Raw genomic sequence first — 27,827 nt, forward strand, 5'->3', positions numbered from 1 at the left:
CAAGCGAGGCAAAAGCTGATGCAGACATCACCTATCTGTTCAATTTTCACAGAACTCTTGTTAACAATAATGAGAATGCAGGCAACGATCAGTTCCATTGGTTAGCTTGTATTTTCTTAAGTATGTCAGAGGTCAACCTCATTTGACTGTCTAATGACTAGGAAGGGGGCGGGGTTGGAGGGAAAGTGCTAGAAAAGCATATTTCTATCATGTGGACGAAGAAACTGAAAAGCAGGGACAGTAATTGACTTTTGCAAATATTTTTCCCCCTAATGTTGAGTTGATAGAGTATTAGAAACATATCTTTTAATTCCTAGACAGCTATTCTTTCTGCTCTGCCATACTTGGCTCAAACTGGCTGATGAACAATTATTTACACATTCATAGTTCAAGAAATATAAAGAAAAGATATTTCTTTTGCCTCCTAATAATCATGCAATGCCAGAATTCTTTCTTTCACACACTTGCTAGGAAGCAGTGTCCTGGTTCTATGGAAGCTATCACTAAGCATAAACATTTCAGAGATTAGATTCAGACTCTATATCTTTCCTCCACACATGTTTCTTCTAGATATGAGTCTGTCATCCATTATCAGAGATTTAACATTATTACACCTACATAGCTAATGAATTCAAGAGAAAATAGTAAAACTGTCATAATCTATCCCACCCCTACAAAAACATTCGTTTGTAGACTGGAGGACACAAAGATGCATGCTAAATTACTCAGAAGAGAGGAGAGCAGAATGGACTGCCTCAACGTTTGTGGTGCTTAAAATACATATTTACCTTTGTTTAAAATCATCATACAGCATTCGATTGGGGAAACCTTCACGGCTTATCCTAATCCCTTCTAAGACACCATTACAGCGCAGCTGCTGCAGAACCAGGAGAGGGTCCATAACACCTGGAAGACATGGACAGACTCACCCCGAGCTTATCCCAAGCAATGATCACCCCAGACAGCACCCTCGCTACTGCACCTAGGGTTTACAAGTCAAGCACTTGAACCGAGAACACCTTGAATCCCAGCACTAAGGAAGCAGAAGTAGGAGGATTGCTGCGAGTTCAAGGCCAGCCTAAGACTACATAATGAATACCAGGCCAGCCTAGGCTACAGTGAGACCCTACCTCAGAAAGCGAAAATAGATAAATAAAATAAAATACATCATTTGAATTTGCTGTGCTTCACCTGATAGTTTACAGAGTTCACTTATGTCTGATCAGGTAGTACTCATGGAACTGACTCTGTGAGAAAGGAGTCTACAAATATGATTTATCTAGAGTTATTTTAACATAGAACAATCCCTACAGAAGTCAGATAAGACTTTATAGGCAAATACTTCTGGTATATAAATTAAAAGATCACATGTTTTGTTAGACTGTAAGTTGCTGGCATTATATGTATTTGTCAATCATAAAACAGCTAGGGTAGATGATCAGAACGCAAAAGCAAATTTCCATTTCCAAGTAGGAGAGGACAGGACTATAAAAAGTGGGAGTATTAAAAAAAAAAAAAGGGAAAATGAGCACAACCAAAAAATTGGGCTTAGAAAGGACTTTGCTATCTCCTGGTCTTACTTCTTCCCTTGCTGGTTTGCCAGTTCCTAAGCTTTATCATGTAGTGTACTTATCTTCTGTCTCCTTTTGATCACCAAAAACAGCCCCACTATCACTGTCAGCTGCAATCTCTAGAAGACTTTGAAAACGCTCCCTAGGAGCCAATACACCTGACTTTCCAAGTCCTCTGGAAGAAGCCATGTAGCACTCCTCACACAAAAGCCCAACTGTGACTGTGTCTTGGATCACAAAGGTAAGCTGAGTCATACGCCAATTCATCTCATGGCAAAACAAAACAAAACAAAAAAACACTGATGATTGATCTCAAGAGGGGGAAAGAAGCATCCTCTGGTACCTTAAGACCAAAGCCACTCAGTAAGAAAATACGAAGAGTTATTATGATTATTTCATGAAGCTTTTGTAGAAAAGATGGTGAAACTGGCACTAACTCCATGAAAGAGACCAGACAGGTAACAGAATGACTCCAGAACACACAGGCAGCTAACCACCTTCCGCCCAACAGTGAAGCAGTGTCCTTAGCAGCGTTCAGAAACCACGCTGGTGACTGGGAATGTAGCTCAGTAGTAGCCCCCTTGCCTAGCACATGGTGACTCCCTGTGTTCTATCCTTATGACCACAAAAAGCCCCCAAAACCCAACTAATGAGAAGCAATGAAGCAAAAAAGTAGTGTATGTATATTGTAGATGTGGACATGAATTAACATGAAATGTTTCATGGTAAATTTTTCAATTAAAGCATCATTGCTTGAGCATCACACTTCCCTTAAGTAGGGCATCAGATTCAGATATTAATTATTGAATATTAGTAAAAACTCAGGATATTGTAGGAGCACACAAACCATAGCCAGGACCATATGGCTGGCTACATATTACAAAGTTGGTTAATGCTCTGAAGACCCAAGTGCTTGTCACATGCATTTCTTTGAGGATAGCAGCCTCAAACTATTAGCTCTAAAACAGTTAAGTCACCCAAAGATATGGCTGGAAATCTTCAAATCCATTGCCTCAGGAAAGTTACCCAGGGAACTAGGACATATTTCAGTTGAGTCTGCCTTGTGAAATCTTGTACAGAGGAATTAGTAAATAGTTCTCTAGAAGACAGCCAGCACAGATGAAAGGAAACATATTTCCCAGTGGGAATCTCAAAGGTATTTAGTTCTTACCTGGCATTTTGTTCGCATTGGGATTTATACATCTTACAAAGTGAGGTGCTGTTGATTTCAAAGTAGCCATCAATGCATTTAGGTTTTCCTTAAAAGAAGACCACAATGGACACAAAATCACTTTCCTAGTCAAAAAAAATAACCGCAGAAAAGTTTCTAGTCTATCAACTTATTCTGATACCTAACATGCACATCAACAGTGAAATGATGAAATCCGTATTGCTGCCTGCTCTCCAAACACACATCCTCATTTATTTCCTACAGTAGGACAAAGTTACTGGGTGGTCATAGCTTCGTAATGAATCACTTCTACCTGTTTTTAATTTGTACACAATAGCTATGTCTAAGCAGTAAACTGCCTTAACAAATAAATACTTTTCTAGTGGTAGAAAACCATTATCTTAGGTCAGATTCTTTAGAATCATAATCTTCAGCTGGGATTTTGGTTAGAAAGATCTAGTTTAAAAGTGAGAGTGTCAGGGTAGAAGGGGGAAGGAAAAGGCAAGGACAGTGATGCAGCTCTACCAGGGTCCCTATAGGATTTGTGAGCACAAATGCCCCGGTAGCCACACACTGGGTTCCCTTTGAGGCAAGGCAAGCAAGGGTCACATCTGGAGAGGAGCACGAGGAGGCAGCTCAGCTTCCCCTCTGGCCAGGGTGACTCTGGTGAGGGGGAGGCATTATGAGCCAGTATTCACTTCAATGGGAAGATGGGAACCTAGCTGAGGCGCCAACAGTGTCTTCTAATGCTCTTCAAAATACTAAAGATTTCGCATTTGGCTACCCAGATACTTTACTGTTATTAGAAATAAAAAACTTCAAACAAGCAATGGGCTGAGCAGACTGTAGCAGTTAAGAAATCAGTAGATACAACTAAAGTTACTTTATGCAGAGATGTAATCGACGGCAGCGAGGCACCTTTCTTGTGTTTCTTGTCCCCAAATTGTATAGCTTAAAAAGAAAAAAGAAGAAAACATCTTAAAAACTCTTTTTAACCATGTTGTTAGACTTTGTTGATAAAAAAAAATAAACTCACCAAAGTTCTAAAACAGAATGCCAACATCTCCCAAAAGCCTTGAAAAGGTTTATGTCCTTTAACACAAAATGCCTATTGGACTTCTCCTTAAAGATATAATTAGAAAACTAACGATATACAGTCAAGCATTATTTGGTCATTGAGAAAAATTTAAGCAAAAATTATATTAAGAAATGTCCATTAAGAGGATTTGGATATTTACGCTATGAAGAAATACTCATCCAATAAAAAGTTTAAGTTTTAAAATGGATTGTGCAGATCCAGATAACTACTATGGAAAGTTTTCACAGATTTACTTCACAGGAGAAAGTAGGTTAACAATCAGTATTTTGTATATTGTGTGTTATGGTCCTGAATGTATATGCATGTTTTCAGGCACAGTTAAATTAGAGGGACTGTAAATAAAAACTCCTGGAAGATGTACACAACAATGATAACACTGGTGACTTCACATTCTTCATGTGTGTATATGTGTTCATGTTTTGTGCATACATGTGCACATATGTGTGGGTACCTGTTGAGGCCAGAAGACAACCTTAGATATCATTCCTCAGGCACCACTCATCATTTTAAGAGACAGGGTTTCTCCCTAGCTGGTAGTTTGTCAAGTATGTTAGATTGAGTGGCCAGTAAGCCCTAGAGGCCTCCAATCTCCATGTCTGCTGTTCTGGGATTGAAAGTACCTATCACCATGTCTGACTGTTTTTTACATAAGTTCCAGAGTTCAAACTCAGGTCCTCATGCCTGAAAAGTAAGTATTTTACAAACCAAGTGATCCCCCAGTCCATTATGTTCCTCTTTTTAGTTTCTCTACATTGACTGTTTCTGGAAATATTCATGTAATTTCATGGCTTGTTAAAATGTAAGTCTATTCTTCACTTTCCTATTTTTGAAGCAAAAGAACCAATGTAAAATCAAATTCTTGCAAAGATTTGTGCAATTCAAATTCACTAAGATGTACAACAATAGCAACAGCAAAATCTACAGGCCATCTGGAGCACAGAAAACTGAAATATTTTCTGGGTCTGACCAGTAACCGTGTAGAGGCAGATGTCATGAGATTAAAACACGAGTGTTCATTTGAGAGGCCCAGGTCCTCTACCTGGATCACTTGACCTCTGCACATTTTCTCCAGCCTTGAATAAGGAGTAAAACTCATTTGCATTGAATTATTTTCGCAATTTAAGCTGTGGCTCAAAGTGCTTACATTTCTCAGGATTAAGTGTGATTATTGTGGGCAATTTGATAGCTGGGTGAATTAGAAATTTAGACCGGTATTTACAAGAAAGGCTACTAGAATTACAAAGAGAGAGAGAGAGAGACACATTCTACATAATTTTTCCCTTACAGGTACATAGAACAAAACATACACTCTGAAGAGAAAGCAGCCGAATTACTACCTAATTCTCTGATCAAACCACTCTTTGATCCTTTGATATGTGATCAGATAGTTAATCCACTAGAATTTATAAGCTCGTGTGGCCATGACCTCACAGACTCCTCAGAAACATCTTAGTAGATGCAGCAGATGATGGGCCCAGTACTGTCTGGCTGTGGTCGGCTGTTTGGGAGGCTAATGCATGAGGATGGGGAGCTTGTGGCTAGTCTTGGTACCATAGCAAGACTCTGTCTTTAATAAAAATGCAATAAAATAAAAATGGTACCAGGCTGCTACACCACCTGTAGATTAGCAAAAACTCAAATGCCATCACTTTCCTTTGTCTGTCTTGTCTTGAGACAGGCCCGGAGGATTTCAGGCATGCTCCTAGGTTACATTAGCATGCACTGAAGAGTCCACGACAGGCCAACTTTTCTAGTTCCTGAATATTTCAGGATTATCATTGTCCCTAAATCATTCATCAAAATATGTGTGTTAGGGGCTGGAAAGATGGTTTAGTGGCTAAGGTGCTTGCCTGCAAAGCCAAAGGACCCAGGTTCAATTCCCCAGGACCTACATAAGCTAGTTGCACAAGCTGGTGCATGCATCTGGAGTTCATTTGCAGCCCTGGAGGCCCTGGTGCACCCATCCTCTCTCTTTCTCTATCTGGATCTCCCTCTCTCTCTCTCTCTCTCTCTCTCTCTCTCAAATAAATAAGTAAATAAAATAGTAAAAACAAAACAAACATGTTTGTTAGATTTCATTTGTCTGTAGGTCTAGCAGACGTGAGTAGGCCAGATAGAAGCCCTCAGTGCGCTGTCGTGCACATCTCTGAAGACCCTCACCCTAAGCACAAGAAGACGAGGGGCCAATTCAGACCACAGAAGCAGAAACTAAAGCCACAGCAAACAAGAAAAGACTTTCGTAAAAACATAATTGCCAAGCTGGAGAGATGACTTAGTCATAAAGGCATTTGCCTGTAACGCCAAAGGACCCAGGTTCGATTCGCCAGAACCCACGGAAGCCAGATGCATAAGATGGCACATGCTTCTGGAGTTTGTTTGCAGCAGCTGGAAGCCCTGGTGTGCCCATTCTTTCCCTCTCTCTCTCTCTCTCTCTCTCTCTCTCTCACACACACACACACACACACACGCACTTTCGCTCTCACTCTTGCTCTCAAATAAATAAATATATATATATATTTTTAATATTTTTATTTATTTATTTATTTGAGAGTGACAGAGACACAGAGAAAGACAGATAGAGGGATTGAGAGAGAGAATGGGTGCCCCAGGGCTTCCAGCCTCTGCAAACAAACTCCAGACGCATGTGTCCCTTGTGCATCTGGCTAACGTGGGTCCTGGGGAACCGAGCCTCGAACCGGGGTCCTTAGGCTTCACAGGTGAGTGCTTAACCGCTAAGCCATCTCTCCAGCCCAAATAAATATTTTTTTAAAAAATCACCTTCCAGTTACATTCCGAAGCTGAAAACCTAAGGACTATTCACTCACCACTATCAGCACTGGTGTAGTTTTCAAAAAGACTTGCCAAGAGTCTACTGGAAGACCTCTGAAATAGCGCCACCACTGTTTCATTAAGAAGGTCTTTGTTCTTTCCAAGCCAACCACAGATGTTATAAGGAACCTTTGAAAAGAACATGAATTTCAGGTAGCATGATGAGAAAAACGTATGAATTAATGAAGAAAATTGTGCGCTACTTGAAAAAATAAAATAAAATTATCTGGGTCCTTATAGTTTTAAATTAGTCTGATGTAACAATTCCAAATAATGCCTAAGAAGTCCATTTCACAGCCCAAAGAGATTTTCAAATTTTACCAACTTCAAAAGGAAGGAAAGCAGGAGCTAGGGAGATTGCTCAGCAATTAAAAAGCTGCTTGCTTACAGAGCCTGCCATCCCGGGTTCAATTCCCATGGGCCCACTTAGAGCTAGATGGAGAGCGATGCATTAGCCTGTGATCCTGATGCACCTGAAATAGTGGGAAAAGAGCAGGAAGAAGCCCAAGCTCGTAGGCAGCTGAGTTGAATTTGCCCTCTGACCTCCACTTGTGTGTGCCTGAATGCACACACACACACACACACACACACTAAATAAAAAAAGAAAAAGAGCCAGGCATGGTGGCAAATGCCTTTAATCCCAGCACTCGGGAGACAGAGGTAGGAGGATTGCCGTGAGTTTGAGGCCACCCTGAGACGACATAGTGAAATCCAGGTCAGGTCAGTCTGAGCTACAGTGAGACCCTACCTTGAAAAGCCAAAAAGAGAGAGAGAGAGAGAGAGAGAGAGAGAGAGAGAGAGAGAGAGAGGACAGAGGGGGAGAAAAGAACAAGAGAAAAAGGACAGGGGAGGAAAGTTTCTATGTTGTCTTTACTAGAAATAATCTGCATTTTTCCCTGGCAACACTAGGGAAAAAAATGTTCTGTTTTCCCTGATGCAGTCCAAAGAAAGTTAGAGGACCCAGGTTTGATTCCCCAGGACCCATGTAAAGCAGATGCACAAGGACAACACAAATGTGTCTGGAGTTCGTTTGCAGTGGGTAGAGCCCTGGCGTGCCCGTTTTCTCTCTCTCCCTCTCTTTCCCTTTTTTTCTCTGTCAAATAAATTAAAAAATTAATTAATTTAATTAAAAAAAAGAAAGTTAGCAGAGCTGGAGAAACGGATTAGCAGTTAAGGCTTTTGCCTGCAAAGCCAAAGGACTGAGGTTCAATTCCCCTGGACCCATATAAGCCAGATGCACAAGGGACACATGCATCTGGAGTTCGTTTGCAGTGGCTGGAGGCCCTGGCGCACCCATTCTCTTTCTGCCTGTCTTCTCTCTCTCTCTCTCTCTCTCTCTCTCTCTCTCTCTCTCTCTCTCTCTGCCTAGCTCTCCCTCTTGCTCTCTCTCTGCTTGTAAATAAATAAATAATTAATTTAAAAAAGAATTGTTTTAGAAATAGAGTTAGCAAATATCATGGTACTTCACTATAAATATCATTATAAGTAAGATTCCAGGGCATCTAAGAATAGAACTATACAGACATCTGGGAAGTCGTTTCTACATTGATTCATGTTAGCTTTTACTGAGTCTACTCAGAACCACTGGCTATAAGCAAAGATAGGGGACTGACAATCACTGTTTCTCCAACTCAAAGATGAGTTGAAAATCCTGATTCACACGGTGCCAACTAACATGAGTGCAAATAAGGTGGAGCTGGGAGAAATGGCATGAGCTTGACAGTCTCCCGTCCTTGGCTTTGAGTTGGGCTGATAGAATCTGTTTTGAGGTGTGTGTGTGTGGTGTACACATGTGTGTGCAGATGCATGCACTTATAGTATACAGAGCCAGGTGAGAGCGCCAGGTGTCCTTCCTTCATCACGCACCCTTGGAGTTCCTTGAGAGAACTGCTGTTATCACGAGTCCCATTGACTATCTGATATCTGCTCCCCACAGGACTGAGCTTACAGACATGTGTGGCCACGCTAAGCATTTCTGGAGGTCCTGGGAATCAAACTCAGGGCAAATCAGGCCCTCATGCTTGTAGCAAGAGCTCATAACCACTGAGTCATCTCTTTAGTCCCACTGTGAGATTCGTGACCTCAGTGCCCATGGTATGCTATGGTAACCTGGGTATTTAATTTCATTCCTGAGCACTGAGAAGGTGTATTTCCTTTCCTCTAGCACTGAGATACATTTGTTCATCTCATCATTGAATCCAAACCTGATAAAATATCATCTGAGGATTTGAGATAAGTTCATCTGAAACAGAGACAGTGAAGGTTGGTATGGTGTTAACTTACCACTCCTGCATAATGGACAAGTTCAAAGTGAGCTTCATGTTTCTCCTTCTTATCAGTCTTTGGTTTTTGAAAATGAACTGACTTTCCAAAATGGTTATCGAAGAGTTTTGTCTTGAAAGTCATGTCTGTAGCCTTAGTAAACATGCATTCTTCTTCAAGGATGGAAAGGATGCCCATGGGCTGTGGAAGGGGCATAAGAATGAGAGAGCTTTAAAAAGAGAGCTTACAGTTGTGTGTCAGGAGAGATGTTTCAGAAAGTATTTACTCATCTGGCAAAGAAAAGATCTTTGCTACGTAACACTAGCCAGTCCTACCTCCAACAGGTGTTTATTAAGAGCTGCAGTGTAACGGGTAACATCAGGAGCAGCAGGGAGGCTGACCTTGCTACGGTGTTCAAGCAGAACAAACAGACAATAGGCTCTTTAAGCAAATGGTTTTCTCAATGGCCACAGAGTCTTTCATTCCTCTACCATTCCCTCAGTCGCTGTGGCATGTATAAACAATTTAGGGACTCTGTTTAAATGATACTCCGTTTATAAAATGAGACTGTAGGCTGGATTTGGCCCATGGCAGCATTGTTTGCTGAACCTTGATCTACCTAGTCATCACATTGGAGCTCGTGAGAAGTCATTAACAGTATTCTGAAAGAGTCGGGTTACAAGCTCCTGATGGATGGTATCTTGAGTATAAGAACAAAGGGTTTTTGCCTGAGCAACTGGTAATGGATACTTCCATAAATCAGTATGAACAATGAAACACACACAAATGCACACACAGGAGAAAACACATTTGAGGGACAAAGAGAAATCAAGAATTCTTTCATTTATATGTTTATTTATATAGAGAGATACTCATTTATCTAATCGACAAATACTTTTGAAGTGTCTTCCAAGATAGGCTTACTCGCTTATAACAGAATGAGTTCAGACATGGGCTCTGGTGTTAGAGCTTCTAGCAAAAAGTTCAGGAGGTTGTGTAATACACAGCAAAAGATACAGCGTGGAGGAGCGGAGGACATGTGAAAATTCCAAGCGTATGGTTAAGATAGAACATGACTACCAGCCACAATAACATAGATTTTATAATTCTTTATTAGTTTCTTGTTCTCTCGGGTTTGGTGAACACACTGAAGGTCTGTTCTAACCTTCCTAAAGATTAATTCAATTCTCCTCAGAACTGCCTTCTAAAAGACAAAGTGCCTGTGGTCGAATATTTTCACTGTGAGAGAATTATGAATCCTAAGTTAGTGCTCTGGGTGCATAATGTATTAAAACATTTTTTTTTATTTAATTGCAAGCAACGAGACCCAGACAAAGAGAGAAAGAGACAAAGTATGGACACATCAGGGTCTATAGCCACTGCAAACAAACACCAAACACCAGATGCATGTGCCATTTGCATAGCTGGCTTATATGGGTATTGGGGAATCAAACCCAGGTATTTAGGCTTTGTAGGCAAGCGTCTTAAGTGCTGAGCCATCTCTCAAAGCCCAAAGCAATTTTTTATAGTTCAGAATTCCTTGCTCTAAATCATCCTACTGGATCCATATAAGGGGGGCTATCCTTCCACGTAGTAGCTCATCAGGTATTTGAAGATTACTCCTTGATACATGGAGCACTCTGATATAAATGCCATGGTTTTCTATCTTTGGTGGTTTTCCACATGGAACTTGAGCCTGCAGGAATTCCATGTGAAACACACACCTGTGTTCCTCATAGCAACACTGACCTTGGCAAAGTGAAAAATTAGGCAGAGGAGCAGGGAACAAGGAAGGAGAGAAAGGGACAGTGGCATGTCATGATTTACACAGCTGGTACAGTACAGAGAACTCTTGGAAGCCTAAACTCCATCTTACCAGATACTTTTCTGCGTATCAACAGTCAACACAAGCTGAAAACTGAAACGATGCCAGGATGGAGCCTGTTAACAACAGGCTTGTGATAAATCCTCATGGGCAGAGGCAGTGCCCCCCTTAAGCAGAGCCACTTCTACAGCTGATTGTCCCCGGTCCCCAGTGAGGTCATTGTCAACTCTGGGATGAATGGAAACTAAGCAGCTTCAGTTCCTCAAAACTCAAAGCGTAAAAACTTACACCACGAAAATGGAAAAGCAGCTCCTTCAAGGTCTTCTCTAATTCTCAAGTTTTCAGGAAATGTAAAGTTTCTAACAAATATGGCACCCTCCAGCAAGTTAAGTTCCAAATATGTTAGAAAAAACCAATGATCTCCTACCTCATAAAATGAGTTGCCTTATATTGCACAGGAAATGGGTTGAATTGGTCTCTCTGACTTAAAACCTATGACCTTTCCTCTTAAATATGACCATTTGTTTTTTCTTTTCATGTCACTCTCTTATGTCTGGCGTATCTTGGTTCAGTGCCTCTCTCGCTGCACTTCCGTATTATCTTCCTACCTGCCTCATTTACAGCAGATTAAACACCAGCAGCCCCAACTCCTCCATTTCCCAGCTCAGAATCTCCTTTGACTCTTACTGTCTTAAAACAAGGCATATAATTATTAAAATCCCTTAATAGTCTTCTCCTCATTTCCCCCTAGGCATTTCCCTCTGCACAGTCTATGTTCCATGACATTTCAGAGGAGACATTTCATATGTCTGTGTGTTTACATTCCCATCTCTCCCATCTTCCCACTATCTTTCTAACTTCATGTGCTGAAATAGAATCCATCCCTTAAGACTCAGCCTAAATTTTACTCCTCTGCCCAGCAGGACTTTCTAGAGAGATTCCTTCAGGCAGAGGTGACTTCTGCTGTCCTGATTACTTTTGACCTTCCTGTGCCTGGCCTTGTGTGTTTTACATCTATATTACATGTAATAAGTTTTAAATATACTTTTACATTTATTAGACCTGCAATTCCTTTATTTAGTTGCTTGCTTCTTAAGGCAAGAGCTATTATGACAGATGTTTGGGATTTCTACAGCATTTAGTTTGGTGTCTCATGCACATTACAGTAGGATATTTATGCCTCACACTGGGCATTGACTTCTGGAGAGAACCAGGATGGGAATATATCCTAATCCTATGTCCCCATCCCCATTGTACACCCAAGGTTAGTTCCTCCAGAAAAATACTCCTCCTCCCAACAATAACCAGGCAGAGGGCCTCGGGTTTCATTCCCCTGTTAGTCTATGTAACACTTCAAATAAGCCGGTAAAGCCATCTGGTAGAAATATAGAATCACCTTAAACTATCATGTCCAAGTCTGCCTTCCATGGCCCCAACTTATTCACTTCATTCTAGAAACATCCCCCTTATGGCCTCATGTGGCATGGGTAGTCTAACTCCCTGAAATGTCGGTACTGTGGCAAATAAGACACTGATCTCATGGTCCAGTATAAGAAGGTGTATGCTCAGCAATCATCCTAACCTATGGCAGGAATCCTTGCCTCACCAATGGTAAAGAGGAAGAAGTCAACATAACCTATGGACGATCATGGTCACTTGTTTAATTGAAAAGTTTTGGCTTTTAGGTTATCTTTCTCATTTGTAACAAAAGCTGCTTGAGGGACAGGCTAATGCTTCCTGGGGTTAGCATTCATTATTTCCTTTAGCATAGCAGGGATGATTAAAGTGTAAATCCTCTGGTGAACACTGATACGTAAAGACATATAAACATTTGAGTTCTGGACTACTTTGCTGCAAACAAATGGTAGGGGATGCCAACTCAAAAGCTTGGAATTATGTGTTTAATGAAAACATTCACATGTATATAATATACAACTAGCTACTAATGTGAACCATTATTAAACATTTAAATCACAAAATTAGCATATCCATAGGGCTCCTTTTTGGAGGAACAACATTTATTTAATGCTGAGCTACCAGGATTTAAGATGTTTTAGAATTTCATTGGGAATGTTTAATATAATTGACTACCAACACAGAAAATTCCTGATGCTGATGGTGTTTCACTGTAAACAAACATTTAGAAGTTATTCAGAGAAATAGGATTTATTTAGACTGTCAGACACACAGGTAATGTGATCCAGCCAGTGTAGAATCAAAATCTAGTAAGATTGGTAATAAAATGAATAATACATAATACTGTATATTATGCTGAATTATATATAGAGATATACATACAATGCAGTATAACATTCAGTATAATACTGAAATCTTATTCTAATCCCAAATCCTATGAGAGACTTCCCAAAAGAGCTGAATTATTGAAAGGATATAGACTATCACAGTTACATTAAAGAGCAATGAGGGCTGGAGAAATGGCTTAGCAGCTAAGGCATTTGCCTGCAAAGCCTAAGGACCCAGGTTAAGTTCCCAGGACCTACATAAGCCAGATGCACAAGATGAACATGTGTCTGGAGTTTGTTTACAGTGGCAAGAGGCCCTACTGTGCCCATTCTCTCTCTCTCAATAAATAAATAAATATTTTAAAAGAGCGATGAATTTTAAATGCATAACTTTGGGGGCCTTGAGGGACTGCTTAGCAGTTAAGGTATTTGCCTGAAAAGCCAAAGGATCCCGGTTCAATTTTCCAGGACCCACATTAGACAGATGCACAAGGGGGCACGCACATCTGGAGTTCATTTGTGGTGGCTGGAGGACCTGGCATGCCCATTCTCTCTCTCTCCCTTTCTCTCTCTCTTTCTCTGTCAAATAAATAAGTAAAATTAAAAACTTAAATGCATAACTTTGGATGTATTTGTTAACAAACCATAAGGAAAATCTCATTACCAATGACAGATTCAGCCATAAATATGTAATCATAAGCTAATATGTTAATAGTAACTTAAATTCTGAAGTAAATATTTGAAGTAATGAAGTGTGAGCTATTCTTCACATTTACTTTGATTTGTTCACAGTATAAATATATAAGGAAGTCACTGTAAACTTAAAGAAAAAGTATCAATTAAGATTGATATTAATATGTTTTTATTTTCATATAAAATCAAAATCTATAAACTTAAAGACATACAAATTCAATGCATGGAAGCCTCATTCCAAGTCCTGCTAACTTATTGAATAGGAAAGGAAAATTCAAAGAGGGGTAGAACATAAATTCATACTTTAAAAAAATACCTTTTAAAAAATAACTGTCAATTTTCATCCATTTATTTAGTAAACCAGTACTGAGCAAAATCCCTTCTAGAAAGCATGGTTGGATGCTGTGACATGGTGGCCAACCTAGGGGCTGCAAATCTCTCAGTTTTCCTTCTAGGAAAGGCATATATAATATTCACAAAGCAATAAGGCAATATTCATGTTATACACAGAATTGACATAAGGTTTTGCAACAGCTCTGAAACACTAAAGATGGTGAGCAGGTCATAGAGGGCCTCGCTGACATTTAAGCTAAAACCTGAATGATAAAGACACAAAAGTCCTGTCTGAACACTTCCCCATGATGTTTTGTTTAACCCTCACAGGAAACTTATCTGTTTCACAGAAAAGGAAACTGAGGCTTGACGAGAGAAAGGGTCAGTGGTATGGGGTATACAACAAGGAAAAAGAAAAAAATAAATTCTTATATAAACACAGACTAGAATATATAAGCAAGGTATTTTGTACAAAGCGACATGATTTCATTATTTTGAATTTTGAGAACATCTCATGATTCATTCTATTAAAGACCTGTTTGATCATTAATATTAACTGCAGATTTTCTCCACAGAGCCTAAATCAATATAATGTATCTTTTAAAAATACTTAATTTTTTCCAAGACCGTTTTTGCTATTAATTTACCTGAACTGTATTCTTTAAAATCATTCAAAGACTTATCTATGTTTTCTACCACTTGGTGAGCATTTTTTTTTCACATTTTGCCAAATGAGTAGAAAATCAACAGGAATTTATATCCATGTTCCCAGTGTGTTACTTAAAAAAGAAAAACAGAGGCAAAAGCTTTCAGGGCAACTAAAATACCAGTATCCCAAGCTGGTAATCTCTGTAGCCTTGCATTCTATTTGAAGATGGGATCTTATCAGAACCAGGGGAAGCAGGTATGACACGAGACAATTGACAGAAGTTAAATCTGTGTCTTTACAGATCAGCAGCTCTTTTTTTTTTTTAACCATTTCTAATCAGAAAACTACTGATTTTATAATACATGAAACATTGACCAGATCACAATTAGCTTATTACTATTATTTTTGATCAGCTTACAGTGGATCTATTATGATTTCTTTTTCTATTTTCTTTTTATTCAACCTCCCCCACCTCAGAAGTTCAGTGGTTATAAAATAAATAAAATCAAAGTGATGCTTTCTCCTTTTAGGAATAATAACTGTTTTCAAGAAGGACTTAGAGGGGGCTGGAGAGATGGCTTAGCGGTTAAGCGCTTGCCTGTGAAGCCTAAGGATCCCGGTTCGAGGCTCGGTTCCCCAGGTCCCACGTTAGCCAGATGCACAAGGGGGCGCACACGTCTGGAGTTCGTTTGCAGAGGCTGGAAGCCCTGGCGCGCCCATTCTCTCTCTCCCTCTATCTGTCTTTCTCTCTGTGTCTGTCGCTCTCAAATAAATAAAAATAAATAAGTAAACAGATCTAGACAAGTTTAAAAAAAAAAAAGAAGGACTTAGAGTCTTCTACAATCAAATAAACAAAATTAATAAAACCCTAATTCTTAAAACCAAATCTGAAGGTTTGCTTATGACCGTGGCTGGTCAGTCACTCTAGATACTTCCTAGCAGGGTTGCTGAGAATCTCACGTGACAGAGTATCTAGAGAACTTTCAGAAGCTGGAAAGGCTTTGGCTTGCTTAGGCCTATCTCCAAAATATGTTGCAACTCTGATAAAACCAAGAGGCAAGGGACTACTATGATGTGGCCATACTGTGTTCACTTCCATGGACAGGGACGGAAAAGGCAACACAGTCTCCTCCACTGAACCCCATTTATCTTGCCCAGAACACAGAGAAATACTTGCAAGTAGGAAGACATCACTTAATTAGCAAAACAATCAAACACTACAGCTAATTTACTAATAAACCATGAAACACTGTCATAAATCATTTAAACTAACTGGCACTTATCCAATTAAATGAATAAACAATATACTGCAAAGCACTGGCCTTAAGGATTTATAGCAACTTTCTGTTTGCATGCTAATTTGCCGGATTTCCTTGAGAGCCTCTGTGTCTACTTAATCACTTTACGTCAATCAGCTAGGCTCTCTGCACTCCTATTTTCAATTCTGTGTTTTTGTCCTCAGCACAGTCATATCGATTTCAACAAGTCCCCTGTACTTTCAGTGAGGAGGCCACATAAAAGCTGTAAATGGGCAGCCACAGTCTGTGTTATGTGAGATGGAGCAGGGCCGCTGACAGGTGAGGTTAGCTAGGTTTCCACCAGCACTGCACACCATGATCATTATGAAAAACCTAGCGGGGCCTTCGATCTCCATTTCCCATCTGCTGACATGAGTCAGTGTAGTCAGTAGAGATTAGTTTAAAATATTTTATTTATTTATTTATTTATTTATTTATTTATTTATTTATTTATTTAACAGAGAAAGAGGGAGAGAGAGAGCGAGAGAGAGAATGGGCATGCCAGGGTCTCCAGCCACTGCAAATGAACTCCAGATGCATGCACCCCGTGTGCATCTGGTTAACATGATCCCTGGGGAATCAAACCTGGGTCCTTTGGCTTTATAGGCACATACCGTAACCGCTAAGCCATCCCTCCAGCCCCAATTTTTAAATTAAAACTGACAGGGAGGAAAGATATCTTACCTTCTCAATAAGATCTATACAGGCTTGCAAATCCAGACCAAAGTCAATGGACACCCAGTCAATGGCTTCTCTCCTGTACTCTTCTTGCTCCAGAACAAACATGTGCTGATTGAAGAACTGTTGCAATTTTTCATTGGTTAAATTAATCCAAAGTTGTTCAAGGCTATTATACTTCAAAGACGTGGAGAAGAAGAAATAAAAATAAGAGATCCACTTTGTAAGAACATACATCAAAGGGAAAATCTTAATCACCACTACATGACAAGAAGTCGACACAATCCATGACAAATGCTCAAGTAAACGTTGCCTCCTTAGGACATTCCACAAACTAAAGTGAACGCTCAGTGGAATTATCATTCAAGAATCTCCAGACTTCTGTTTCATTTGACTTAAAGCTGAGTTAAGAAATTCAACTCCTAAAGTTAACAATACTAAAACTCGTAGTCATTATTAACTGCAGCTCCTTTCCAACCAAAATAGCCTTTAGTGTTTGGACATAATGATGCTTATCGTGGTTTGACTGTATTTTCCCTGGGCACTTTTCCCAAGTAACGTTTTCTAATTTCCTTGGAAATTTTCATTGACTTCACTCATTGCATATACTTATACTTACATCAAGGATTTCAAAACCAGTGATGTCAAGTATGCCAATAAAGAAGTGCCTTGGCAGCTTGGTGTCCAAGACCCGGTTCAGACGTGCCACCAGCCACTTAAACATCCTTTCATATATTGACGCAGACAGCGCACCAACAGCATAAATTACCTAGAGATCATATGAAACATTTTCTTGGAAAAACAACAGCATTCATTTTAACCCTGGGCATTATTTTCTTTAAACATCTTCAAGTCAAACCAGTGTACACTTATTAACCTTCTGGGGTTTTAGTATTCTGCTGATTTACAATGACAGAAAAGAAGGACACAAGAAAGGGAAGGAAGAAGAGTAAAATGAAACAGTCTGCTAGCATGATGCCACCTTATCATAAGAGTAGGTGAGAGAGATCATATTTCTGTCGGTAATGGACTGAATATCCCATAACAGAGAATGACGATGTGCTCTGGAGCATTTGTCTGCAATGTGGTACAAAGACCAGCAGCAGAAGCATCACCAGGGATTTTTAAGATACCAACTCCCAGTCCCAGATGTACTGAGCCAGACTCTTAACACTATCTCTTCCCACTAACAAACTCTCCCTGAATAAACTTCAGTCACCCTCTCCAGGCCTCACGTTACCACATATACATTCAGCCTGCCCAACACAGGTTTACCAAGCATTCTGCTAGGTCACTTTATGGGGAATCTCCTAACCCTTGATATCTAATGATGTTTCTCACCCTCATTTCATATATAAGATAAACTCTGGGATACATGTTCTTTCCACAGAAAATTAAGTATCAAGTGAAATTCCTATTATACTCCAATTTCTTAGCTATGCCAAAAGTACACTCAAAGAATATTGATTACTGCAGAGTAATAGTGCATGACTAAAAATAATAGAAGAGCCAAAAAGAAAAGTCAAATCAGAATTTTAACCATTTGATACTTTCTGTGAAATAATTTGTGTATCAGAGTTTTTGTTTCTTTAAATACTTTTACATGTATGTAGTGTGTGTGTGTGTGTGTGTGTGTGTGTGTGTGTGTGTACACCACAGTGTCTTGCAACAGCAAGAGAACACCAGTTACCTACACCACTCTATGCACTTGGCTTATGGGAGTGGATTGGGAATTAAACCCAAAGTGGCAGACTTTGCAAACAAACACCTATAAACACTAAGCCTCTTTCTCAGCTCAGTATATCAGAAATTTTTCTTTCTTTCTTTCTTTTTTAAAGATCTAGTGAGACAGAGAATGTAATCTTGCTACCATAGCACAGCACTTGGGATTGGTAGAAGATAAATGTCCCCATTTCAATTATTATCACTTCCTCATTCTCACCTCAGTACTTACTAACTCTGTCACCTCAAATAATGGCTCTTTCTAGTAGCCACCACATTTAGCTATAAAATGAAAATATTAGTAATATCTATCTTGCAAGATTTTTATTGAAGTAAATCCATACAAATCACCTACTAAAGCATCCATAATAAATTTTAAGTAGACAGTGATAATTTTTATTGTTTAATCATAATGATTGCTCTTTTAAAATGTCACTTGAATTATTCCCCATACATCTAGAGCTATAGCAATCATGGAGCCATAGAACACCAGACCTAAGGAGCCTTGGCTCAAGTTCAGGAATGGTGATTCGGGAATCAGATGGAGTACATGTGGAAAGGCTGTCATGATGGTTATGAACATTCCTGTGAACGTTCCTGAAATGTAGTGTCTGTCAGAGGGTCAGAAATATCCATCATCCAAAAAACACAGGACATTTCCTTCCATGGAAAATTGTACCATTTTAGATGTCAAAGGCCTCTCCATTGAGAAGCTCACATTCAACATCTGCACTGCAGGACTCAGAGACAAGAAGCTACTTAAACAAGATACTAGAGGGAAGTAGCCTTACAGTTAAAAGTAACTTTTAGAACTAATTGATTTATTTGAGAGAGAGAGAGAATGATAATGGGCACTCCAGTGCCTCCAGCCACTGCAAATAAACTCCAGATGCATGGACCATCTTGTGCTTACATGGGTCCTGAAGAATTGAACCTGGATCCTTTGGCTTTGCAGACAAGCGCCTTAACTGCTAAGCCATTTCTCCAGCCCCAGAATAACTTTTATACAGACTGCTAAGACGGCAATTTCCCCACCCCTGTATTTTAAGTGATCACCAACAGAGAATCCATTCCTCTATTCTTAGCAGTGAAAGTTTACTGTGCAATGTCAGTAGAATTTGTAAAAAAAATCTTCATTTTCTGTTCTTTCTTCCTGTCGTTGATGGGAGACAGATTGAGTTTTATTTTATGTTGAATAATTAACTAGCCTGATTCACTAGTTCCGTTAAAGACTGGACTTGTATTACAGAGGGAATATGTAAATATAGTCTTCATATAGGCTCAGCTTTATAAGAGAAAAGATTGTATGATCATAGCATGCATGTTATGGTGTTTTATTTATTATTCTGATTCAAATTCTGGCCAAGTTACACTATTTTATTTTAATACTTGTGAAATGCTCAGAGATCGCCAGTGACTATGCTAGGTGCTAGTATGTTAAGTTGATACTTATGTTTCCAGGGAACATGAAAGGCAAGCAGATAATTTCATTGTATTATGGTTAATACTGAGGGAAAATAATTGGTTTGTAGAGTAAATTAAAGTGCAAAGTTGTTTTGACTGATATAGACACATCATATATCTCAATGTAATAAAGGGAGCAGTTTAAGGAGTCAAAATGAATGTAGAATTATCTATCTCTGTTTTAGACTCAAGATGTGTGTGCAGTAATACAATTTGTGACCTAAATATTTGCTCTGTGTCCTTTAGAATATTATCTATATTTCTTTACACTCTGTTTCCTCAAGTGAAAAATTTATCTATTTCTGCTCCATTTATCTTTGAGAACTATAGGACATAAACACTTGTGAATTATATGTATTATAATATGTATGTATTATAATATGTATGTATTACATGAATTATAATATGTATGTATTATATTGTTACAATAATTATGTTATGTATTATAATACATGTTATAGTGAGGAGTCCCTTTGACTAACTCTCACTACTGGAATATGAATGGAAGTAATAGCATCATTATTCCAAGTTGAGGTGGGTATATTTGCCTCCACAAAATGAAAGAAGGTTGTACATTATGTACTTTGTTTGAATAACATAACAAATATTTCAGTGTGTTACTGCAGCATGGTCTATATCATATTGATTAATACACATAGCAAATACAAATTATTATTTGGAAAAGTATTTAAATTGGCACGCTACCCAGTAGCCTTGGCAATGGTTACTACATAAAGGAAAGCCTCAAAGTCCAAAGTCCTTAGAGTATCATTTATTTATCGCTGAAATATTCTCATGGGTATCAAACAAAACTCTCATGACCTTCCATCTCTCGTGTCTGTTCTCATCTCCCATGTTTTTTCTTCAAATACTACCTGGAACTATGCACCAAAACCTCTTCTCCACCTAAATCTGTTGCGCCAGAGAAGTCAATGTGCACGATATAAAGGGATACCAGTTTACCAACTTAAATTCATGTCAGTAATGAACTGCTTTGAAATCTTCTTAGCTGGTCAGGAGATATTGAACAAAACTAATGAAGGGCTTGTTTATATCTGCAAAGAAACTTGTTACTTAAGGGAAAAGTGTCAAAATGTATGTTTCAGGATAGAGTGACTCTTAGTTTGAAAGCCTTTATTATGGTATGCATGATAAATAAAAACATTTATCAGGGCTGGAAAGATACATTAGCAGTTAAGCACTTGCCTGTGAAGCCTAAGGACCTCGGTTTGAGGCTCAATTCCCCAGGACCCACATAGCCAGATGCACAAGGTGGCGCACGCATCTGGAGTTCATTTGCAGTGGCTGGAGGCCCTGGGGCTCCCACCATTCTCTCTCTCTATTTCCTCTCTCTCTCTATCTCTATCTCTCTCCCTCCCTCACTCCCTCCCTCTTTCTTTCTTTGTTGCTTTCAAATAAATAAAAAGTAAACAGAAAAAAACATTTATTACAATCACCACATTTAAAAATTTTTTTGTTCATTTTTTATTTATTTATTTGAGAGTGACAGACACAGAGAGAAAGACAGATAGAGGGAAAGGGAGAGAATGGGCGCGCCAGGGCTTCCAGCCTCTGCAAACGAACTCTAGACGCGTGCGCCCCCTTGTGCATCTGGCTAAGGTGGGACCTGGGGAACCGAGCCTCGAACTGGGTCCTTAGGCTTCACAGGCAAGCGCTTAACCGCTAAGCCATCACTCCAGCCCACCACATTTTAAATATTATTTTATTTATTTATTTATTTATTTACTTATTTGTTTATTTATTTATTTATTTATTAGAGAGAGAGAGAATGGGCATGTCAGGGCCTCTAGCCACTGCAAACGAACTCCAAACACATGCACCACCTTGTGCATCTGGCTAACATGGGTATTGGGCATCAAATCTGGGTTCTTGGGCTTCACAGGCAAGTGCCTAACCAATAAGCCATCTCACCAGCCCTACTTTAACTTTTTCACAGAGGCTGTTGTTGGTGACATTGTCAGCAGTTGAACAGACAACAGGCATGACATGTGTAAAATTAGTACAAGATCACAAAATTACAATGCTCTCAACATACCACCTTACCTGTTCTACATTTTGACTTCTGCTGACGTATTCACTACCAATTTTGATTTTAGGATAGATCAAGCCCTTCACCAACTCAGAGGAGTTAACACCCATGAGGACAGAAGCTTTTTCAGCACCTGGTCATAAGAAAGGAATAATGTCACAAAGTTAGAAACTGAAAGAGGAAGGGAGGAGGAAAAAGAAAATTCACCCTATGGTAGCTAAATACACTACCCAAAAGATGGATGGAATCTATGTTTAGGTCAATGTTAAAAGATAGACTATAGCTTTGAAATAATTGTTTGTATTGTTTGTTAATGTTTAAAATCATATACATTTTACTATGCAAATCAAAGCCACATTAAAATACCACCTCATGATCACTTAGAATGACTATTTAAGACAGTAACATGTACCAGTGAGGATGCAGAGAGACTGTAATGCTTGTATGAGGTGTGGACACTATAGAAAAAATTTTAAGTACTTAGAGGTTGTACACAGAGTAACTATATGACCGAGAAATTTCACTCTATATCCAAGAAAATGAAAATATATTTATGACAATTATGTCAATATCCCTAGCAAAAAACATAACTGGTCAAAAAGTACACAAAGGACTGAGGAAAATACCTCAGTGTGTAAAGTGTTTGCTATGAAAATGTAAGGACCTGAGTTTGGTTCCCCAGAACTCATGTGCCTATAATCCCAGCCATGGGGAGATGGAGATAGGAGATCCATGGAGTTCATTGACCAGCCACTCAAACCAAATCAGTGACCTCTCGGTTCAACAAGAGACACAGTCACAAAGAATAAGTTGGAGAGTGGCTGAAAAAGAAATCAATAACCCCTGGCCTCCACGTGCATAGACACACATGTTCACAACACACACATAAATATATAAAAATGCCCATCAACTGAGGAATTGAAAATGTGATATATATATGTAATGGTACATTATTTATCCATAAAAAGAAAAGTTTCTTATGGCATGAGTCCATTCACAATATCTTGAGGAAATTAACAGCAGATGTTTTGTTAACAACCCTGAAAGATAGGAATACATGAACATATATACTTCAAGCCCAGAAACTAAGTGACAATCAAGATTAATATGTCCAGAAAAAAAAAAATCTCTAAAACTTGATGGGGAAATAAGCAGATTTCAAGACAGACACACACACAAAAACAATTCATGACACCAAACCAGCACTGGAGAAAGTTCATAAAGGCATGCTCTACATGGAGGAGGAGAAAGACAAGTTCATACACAAGAACACAGAAGACAACTTTGCATGCAAGAAACAGAAAGCAAAGAAGAACTGAGAAGGAATCAGTTACGTCCAAACCCCTCATACTAACATGGGAGGAGGAAGGTAAACGGTACTAATAATCCAACCAACCAGAACCTAGGCTGACAGAGTAAGAGGACAGAACCAGGAACTTCTCAAAATAGCCTTACATGCAAATGGCATCAGCTCTCCCACAGGAAGACACAGATAACTGAGTGGGTTAGCGAACAAGATCTACAGATCTGTTGTCTTCAATAAATGTACTTTGCTAGCAAAAATCTCCCCAAAACTGAGAGTGAAAGAACAGAAATCAATCTACCAAACAAAAAGATGCCAGCCACTTGGGAAAATAATGGGGATCCCTAAATTCAGGGATCCTCTCCTTCCTACTGCATGCAGGTACTATCTGGTTGTGTCCCGTGACTCGTGACCACAGCTCCAGAAACCAGGGTGGACATGGTGAGGCTGTGGTCACTGCTTTTGCTGTGACGTGAGCACTATCCTTTGTGATGCACAATGTTTGTGTTGACAAACAACATTCAAGACACTGTACTAACTGGTAAGCTTGAATATAAAAATATGAAAATGTCAGAATGAAACCCATTCATTACTTCATACAGTTAATATATGCTAATAAATAGAAACATTGTAACAAAGCAAATGAAAGAAAAGGCAAAAAAAAAAATCTTTCCTTCCTTGGTCACATTGGCAAAACACTTGTAATCTGGTCACTTGGAAGCCTGGGGACCACTTGAGCCTAGAAATTCTAACTCAGCAAGAGCAACATGATGAAATGGATCCCTGTGGTACTTTGATTCAGGTGTCCCCCATAAACTCAGGTGTTCTGAACGCTAGGTTCCCAGCTGATGGAGATTTGGGAATTAAAGCCTCCTGGAGGTGATGTATTGTTGGGGGCAGGCTTATGGGTGTTATAGCGTTTGGCAACACTCTCCTGTTGCTGTTGTCCACCTAATGTTGCCCAGGTGGTGATGTCCACCCTCTGCTCATGCCATAGTTTTCCACTGCCATCATGGAGCTTCTCTTCAAGCTTGTAAGCCATAATAAACCCTTTTTTCCCAAACACTGCTCTTAGTTGGTGATTTCTACCAGTAATGCGAACCTGACTGGGACAACCCCCATCTCAAAAAGTAACAAAACAACAACAAAAACCTTTGTTTCAAAACAAAGGAACAGCAACAAAGCCAAAATTGCAAAAAAAGCACATATGTTATGACTTATAAATATTACATGACCTTCATGTATTAATATATTAAGAAACAAGCCTCCATATCCTAATCTTTTAGTATGTTTTATTTTCACTGCTATCAGTTGGCATGCATTGGTTTATTGTATGTCTCTTATATTACAAGTCAGGAGTGTGATATCTTATCCACAGATGTATCCCCCAAACCAATAAATTGCCCCTGGTACTGACTGAATTAAAAATTCATTTGTTAAACATTATAAAAAGTACCCAGCCCTATTATAAAATCAGCAAGGGCCTTTACACATTTCTCAGAAGGTATACAATATGCACACAAAATGATGCTTGACATACTAATCAGTGGGGAAATGCAAATTGACACTACAGTGAGACATCTCTGTGTTTCATTAAGATCGCAATTATTAAAAAAGACAAAAGGAAGATAAGTATTGGCACACACATGAATAAGAGCCTTGTGTATTGCTAGTAGTAATATAAAATGGTACAGCCACTGTGGAAAAAATTCTGGCACTTCTGAAAAGTATAAGGTGAATGAATTACTGCTTAACCTAGCAATTCCACTTCTGGGTAGATACACAAAGGGATTGAAAGCTAGAAATGAAATAGACATTTGCATAACCAACATTCATTCATAGTAGCCAAAAAGTAGAAGCAACCAATACAACTGATGAATGAATACATGAAATGTAGTATATGCAGACAATTGAATGCTACTCAGCCTTTTAAAAAAAGGAAATGAGGGACTGGAGAAATGGCTTGGCAGTTAAGCACTTGCCTGTGAGGCCTACAGACCACGGTTCGAGGCTTGATTCCCCAGGACCCACTTTAGCCAGATGCACAAGGAGGCGTACATATCAGGAGTTCGTTTGCAGTGGCTGGAGGCCCTGGAGCACCCATTCTCTCTCTCTCTCTCTTTCTATCTGCTTATTTCTCTCTCTGTGTCTCAAATAAATAAATAAAAATAAACATATAAAAACTTATTTTAAAAAAGGAAATTAGTATTTTTCAGCCATAAAGAAAAAAGGAATTATGTTACTCACATGGAAAGGGAAGTAACTACAAACGATCATGTTAAGTAAATAAAGTCAGTCTCAGAAGAACAAATGTCAGAACTAGAGAGATGGCTTGACGGTTAAGGCACTTGCCTGAAAAGCCAAAGGATTCAAGTTCGACTGCCCAGAACCCACGTGAGCCAGTTGAAAAAGGTGACTCATGCCATGCATCTGGAGTTCATCTGCAGTGGCTGGAGGCCCTGGTGCACCCATTCTCTGTCTCTCTCTCTCTCCCCTTCCTCCCTCCCTCCCTCTGTCTCTAATAACTAAATAAAAATGAGCTTAAAAATTATTTTGAAAAAGAAAGACCAACAGCACATTTTCTTTTATTTTGGGGGCCTAGATGTCATAGATAAAAGCATGAATGTGCAGGTGACAGGAAGTAGGAGCAAAACTGTCTACAGGGACCAAAGAGAGCTAACAGGAGGTGAGGCAAGAGAGACGGAGTATGGGGAGACATATACCTGATGTATAGTATAAGTTGCCTGAAAATGGCCTTATATAACCCTGTAAGTGAACAAATAAAAATATCATTTTTGAAAGAGTTGAAGAAAATTTTAAAAGCTAAATTTAAGAATTGCAATAACTATGCTTTCCTCTTCTTATAACTGCCACTTTCCACTGTAATGATCATTCTGCATAGATCATTGGTGGTAATGTCTCTCATTCTTTGCAAGCAGTTAAAAATACAGATATTTTTTAAGATGTAAAGCAACAGAGTGAAGTCTTATGTTTTTTACATAAAGAGTTGCTTTGTCTTTGGAATGCCAAAGTTTTTTGCTTACACCTCCTTTGTGTTATGAAATGCATTTTGTGGTAATTTGTTCCATTCCCTTTCCCCATAGTCAATTCTTTTTCACCGAAGTCCAGAAAATTCACTGATATTGTCAGTCGTTAGCTGGGGATTGTCACTTATTCTGTGCCAGGAGGCTCCTACATTAGAATAATAGTTGAAAGAATACCTTTTAGGAACAGTAATTGAGAGTGGGGTGTAGATCAGCGAGGCAATGCTTGCCTTCATGTGCAAAACCATAGATATAATCTCTAACACCAAAAAAAGATGAAAAATAAAATAAATAAAAAATGATCAAGGAAGATGTTATTAATTTTTTCAGTAAGTTTCTAACACCCAATAAGTCATGTGAACTAGAAAGACGAGGCAAGCCTGGAGTCAGAGATTTGAGCAAAATTATGGCCCTGTCTTCAAGCTCTTCTTACTTTCTGTGCCATCCACGTCCAGTTGCTCTTCTCTGGGCTTCTGTCTAAATTTCATGTTTCCAAAGTGCATGATGGCTCCAATAAGTTTGTAGCATCCATCCTTCTCCTCAGGAAGGAAGCCCAAGACGTCCATGGCTTGCTGTACAATGAGACACACATGGTCATATGTCTACTCTTGGATACATTACCTCACATTCCAAGTGGGTCCAGTCTAATGGTTAATTTGGAATATGTATAAAGACTTCAAAATGTTGAAATTTTTTCCAATAGTTTAATATATAAGAATCAATGATACAATGATTCTAATAGAACAATAAAAGTGTTAGCCTACTAAGATATGCATGGAGGTCCAGAGAAACGAAAGTGGGAATAGCACTAACACCTGATAAAGTTTTGAATGCTCATCTAAGTGTGTATGAAGAATGCTGATGACACTTAAAATACTTATAAGATGAAAATGAAGAATCAAACTCTATGAAGCAATAGCTTTAGAATTATAACATAAAATTTTGTAAAAACAAACAAACAAAAAAGACAGTACAAAAGCAACTTCAAATAGCAACAAAAGAAGGACTTTCGGGATAGATAGCAAATAAAGAAAGTTTCCCATGGAGTTGAAATTTCCTTCTACTTTTCCACAGTGCCAAAACCACTCTACTGACAAGGTGCACTTGTACAGTAAGTGTGCTTTGGTCAGATGCAGCCTCCACCCTCAGAATGAGCAAAGCCATTTCTCCAGGTACATCAAGATGAAGTGCTCCGGGCTGGAGAGATGGCTTAGTGGTTAAGGCATTGGCCTACAAAGCCAAAGGACCCAAGTTCAATTCCCCAGGCCCCACCTTAGGCAGATGCACAAAGGGGGTACAAGCAACTGGAGTTCGTTTGCAGTGGCTGAAGGCCCTGGTGCACCCATTCTCTCTCTCTCTCTCTCATAAATAAATAAATAAAAATATTTTTTTAAAAAAAGATGAAGCACTCTGATGCCTATGTTCATATCTCATTGCCTTCACCAGACTTTGCTTTGACAACTAATGAGCCTTACCTCCATGACCAAGAGTCCTTTAGCGTCGTCCAAGTTCTCCACAGCAACTGCACCACAGGAGCAAATGTGAAAGTCACAGGGATTTGCAGATACCAGGAGCTTGTCTGCAGTGGAAAAC

General features: G+C 39.1%; 1 protein-coding gene across 1 annotated transcript in view; it reads right to left on the reverse strand.

Annotated features, from left to right (window-relative positions):
• Myh15 (myosin heavy chain 15) overlaps positions 1-27,827 on the reverse strand; it is a 112,479-nt gene that overhangs the window by 62,837 nt on the left and 21,815 nt on the right. Inside the window, exons 10-19 of the mRNA XM_045148051.1 lie at positions 27,710-27,813; positions 26,668-26,806; positions 21,902-22,020; positions 17,271-17,420; positions 16,658-16,828; positions 8,954-9,133; positions 6,667-6,799; positions 3,626-3,693; positions 2,743-2,830; positions 789-906 (exon numbers count right to left, since the gene is read on the reverse strand). Of these exons, the coding sequence (XP_045003986.1) occupies positions 789-906; positions 2,743-2,830; positions 3,626-3,693; positions 6,667-6,799; positions 8,954-9,133; positions 16,658-16,828; positions 17,271-17,420; positions 21,902-22,020; positions 26,668-26,806; positions 27,710-27,813 (1,270 nt within the window). The remainder of the gene's footprint in view (positions 1-788; positions 907-2,742; positions 2,831-3,625; positions 3,694-6,666; positions 6,800-8,953; positions 9,134-16,657; positions 16,829-17,270; positions 17,421-21,901; positions 22,021-26,667; positions 26,807-27,709; positions 27,814-27,827) is intronic.

Source organism: Jaculus jaculus, chromosome 4 (genome assembly GCF_020740685.1).
Source record: "Jaculus jaculus isolate mJacJac1 chromosome 4, mJacJac1.mat.Y.cur, whole genome shotgun sequence".
NCBI classification, from domain to species: Eukaryota; Metazoa; Chordata; class Mammalia; order Rodentia; family Dipodidae; genus Jaculus; species Jaculus jaculus.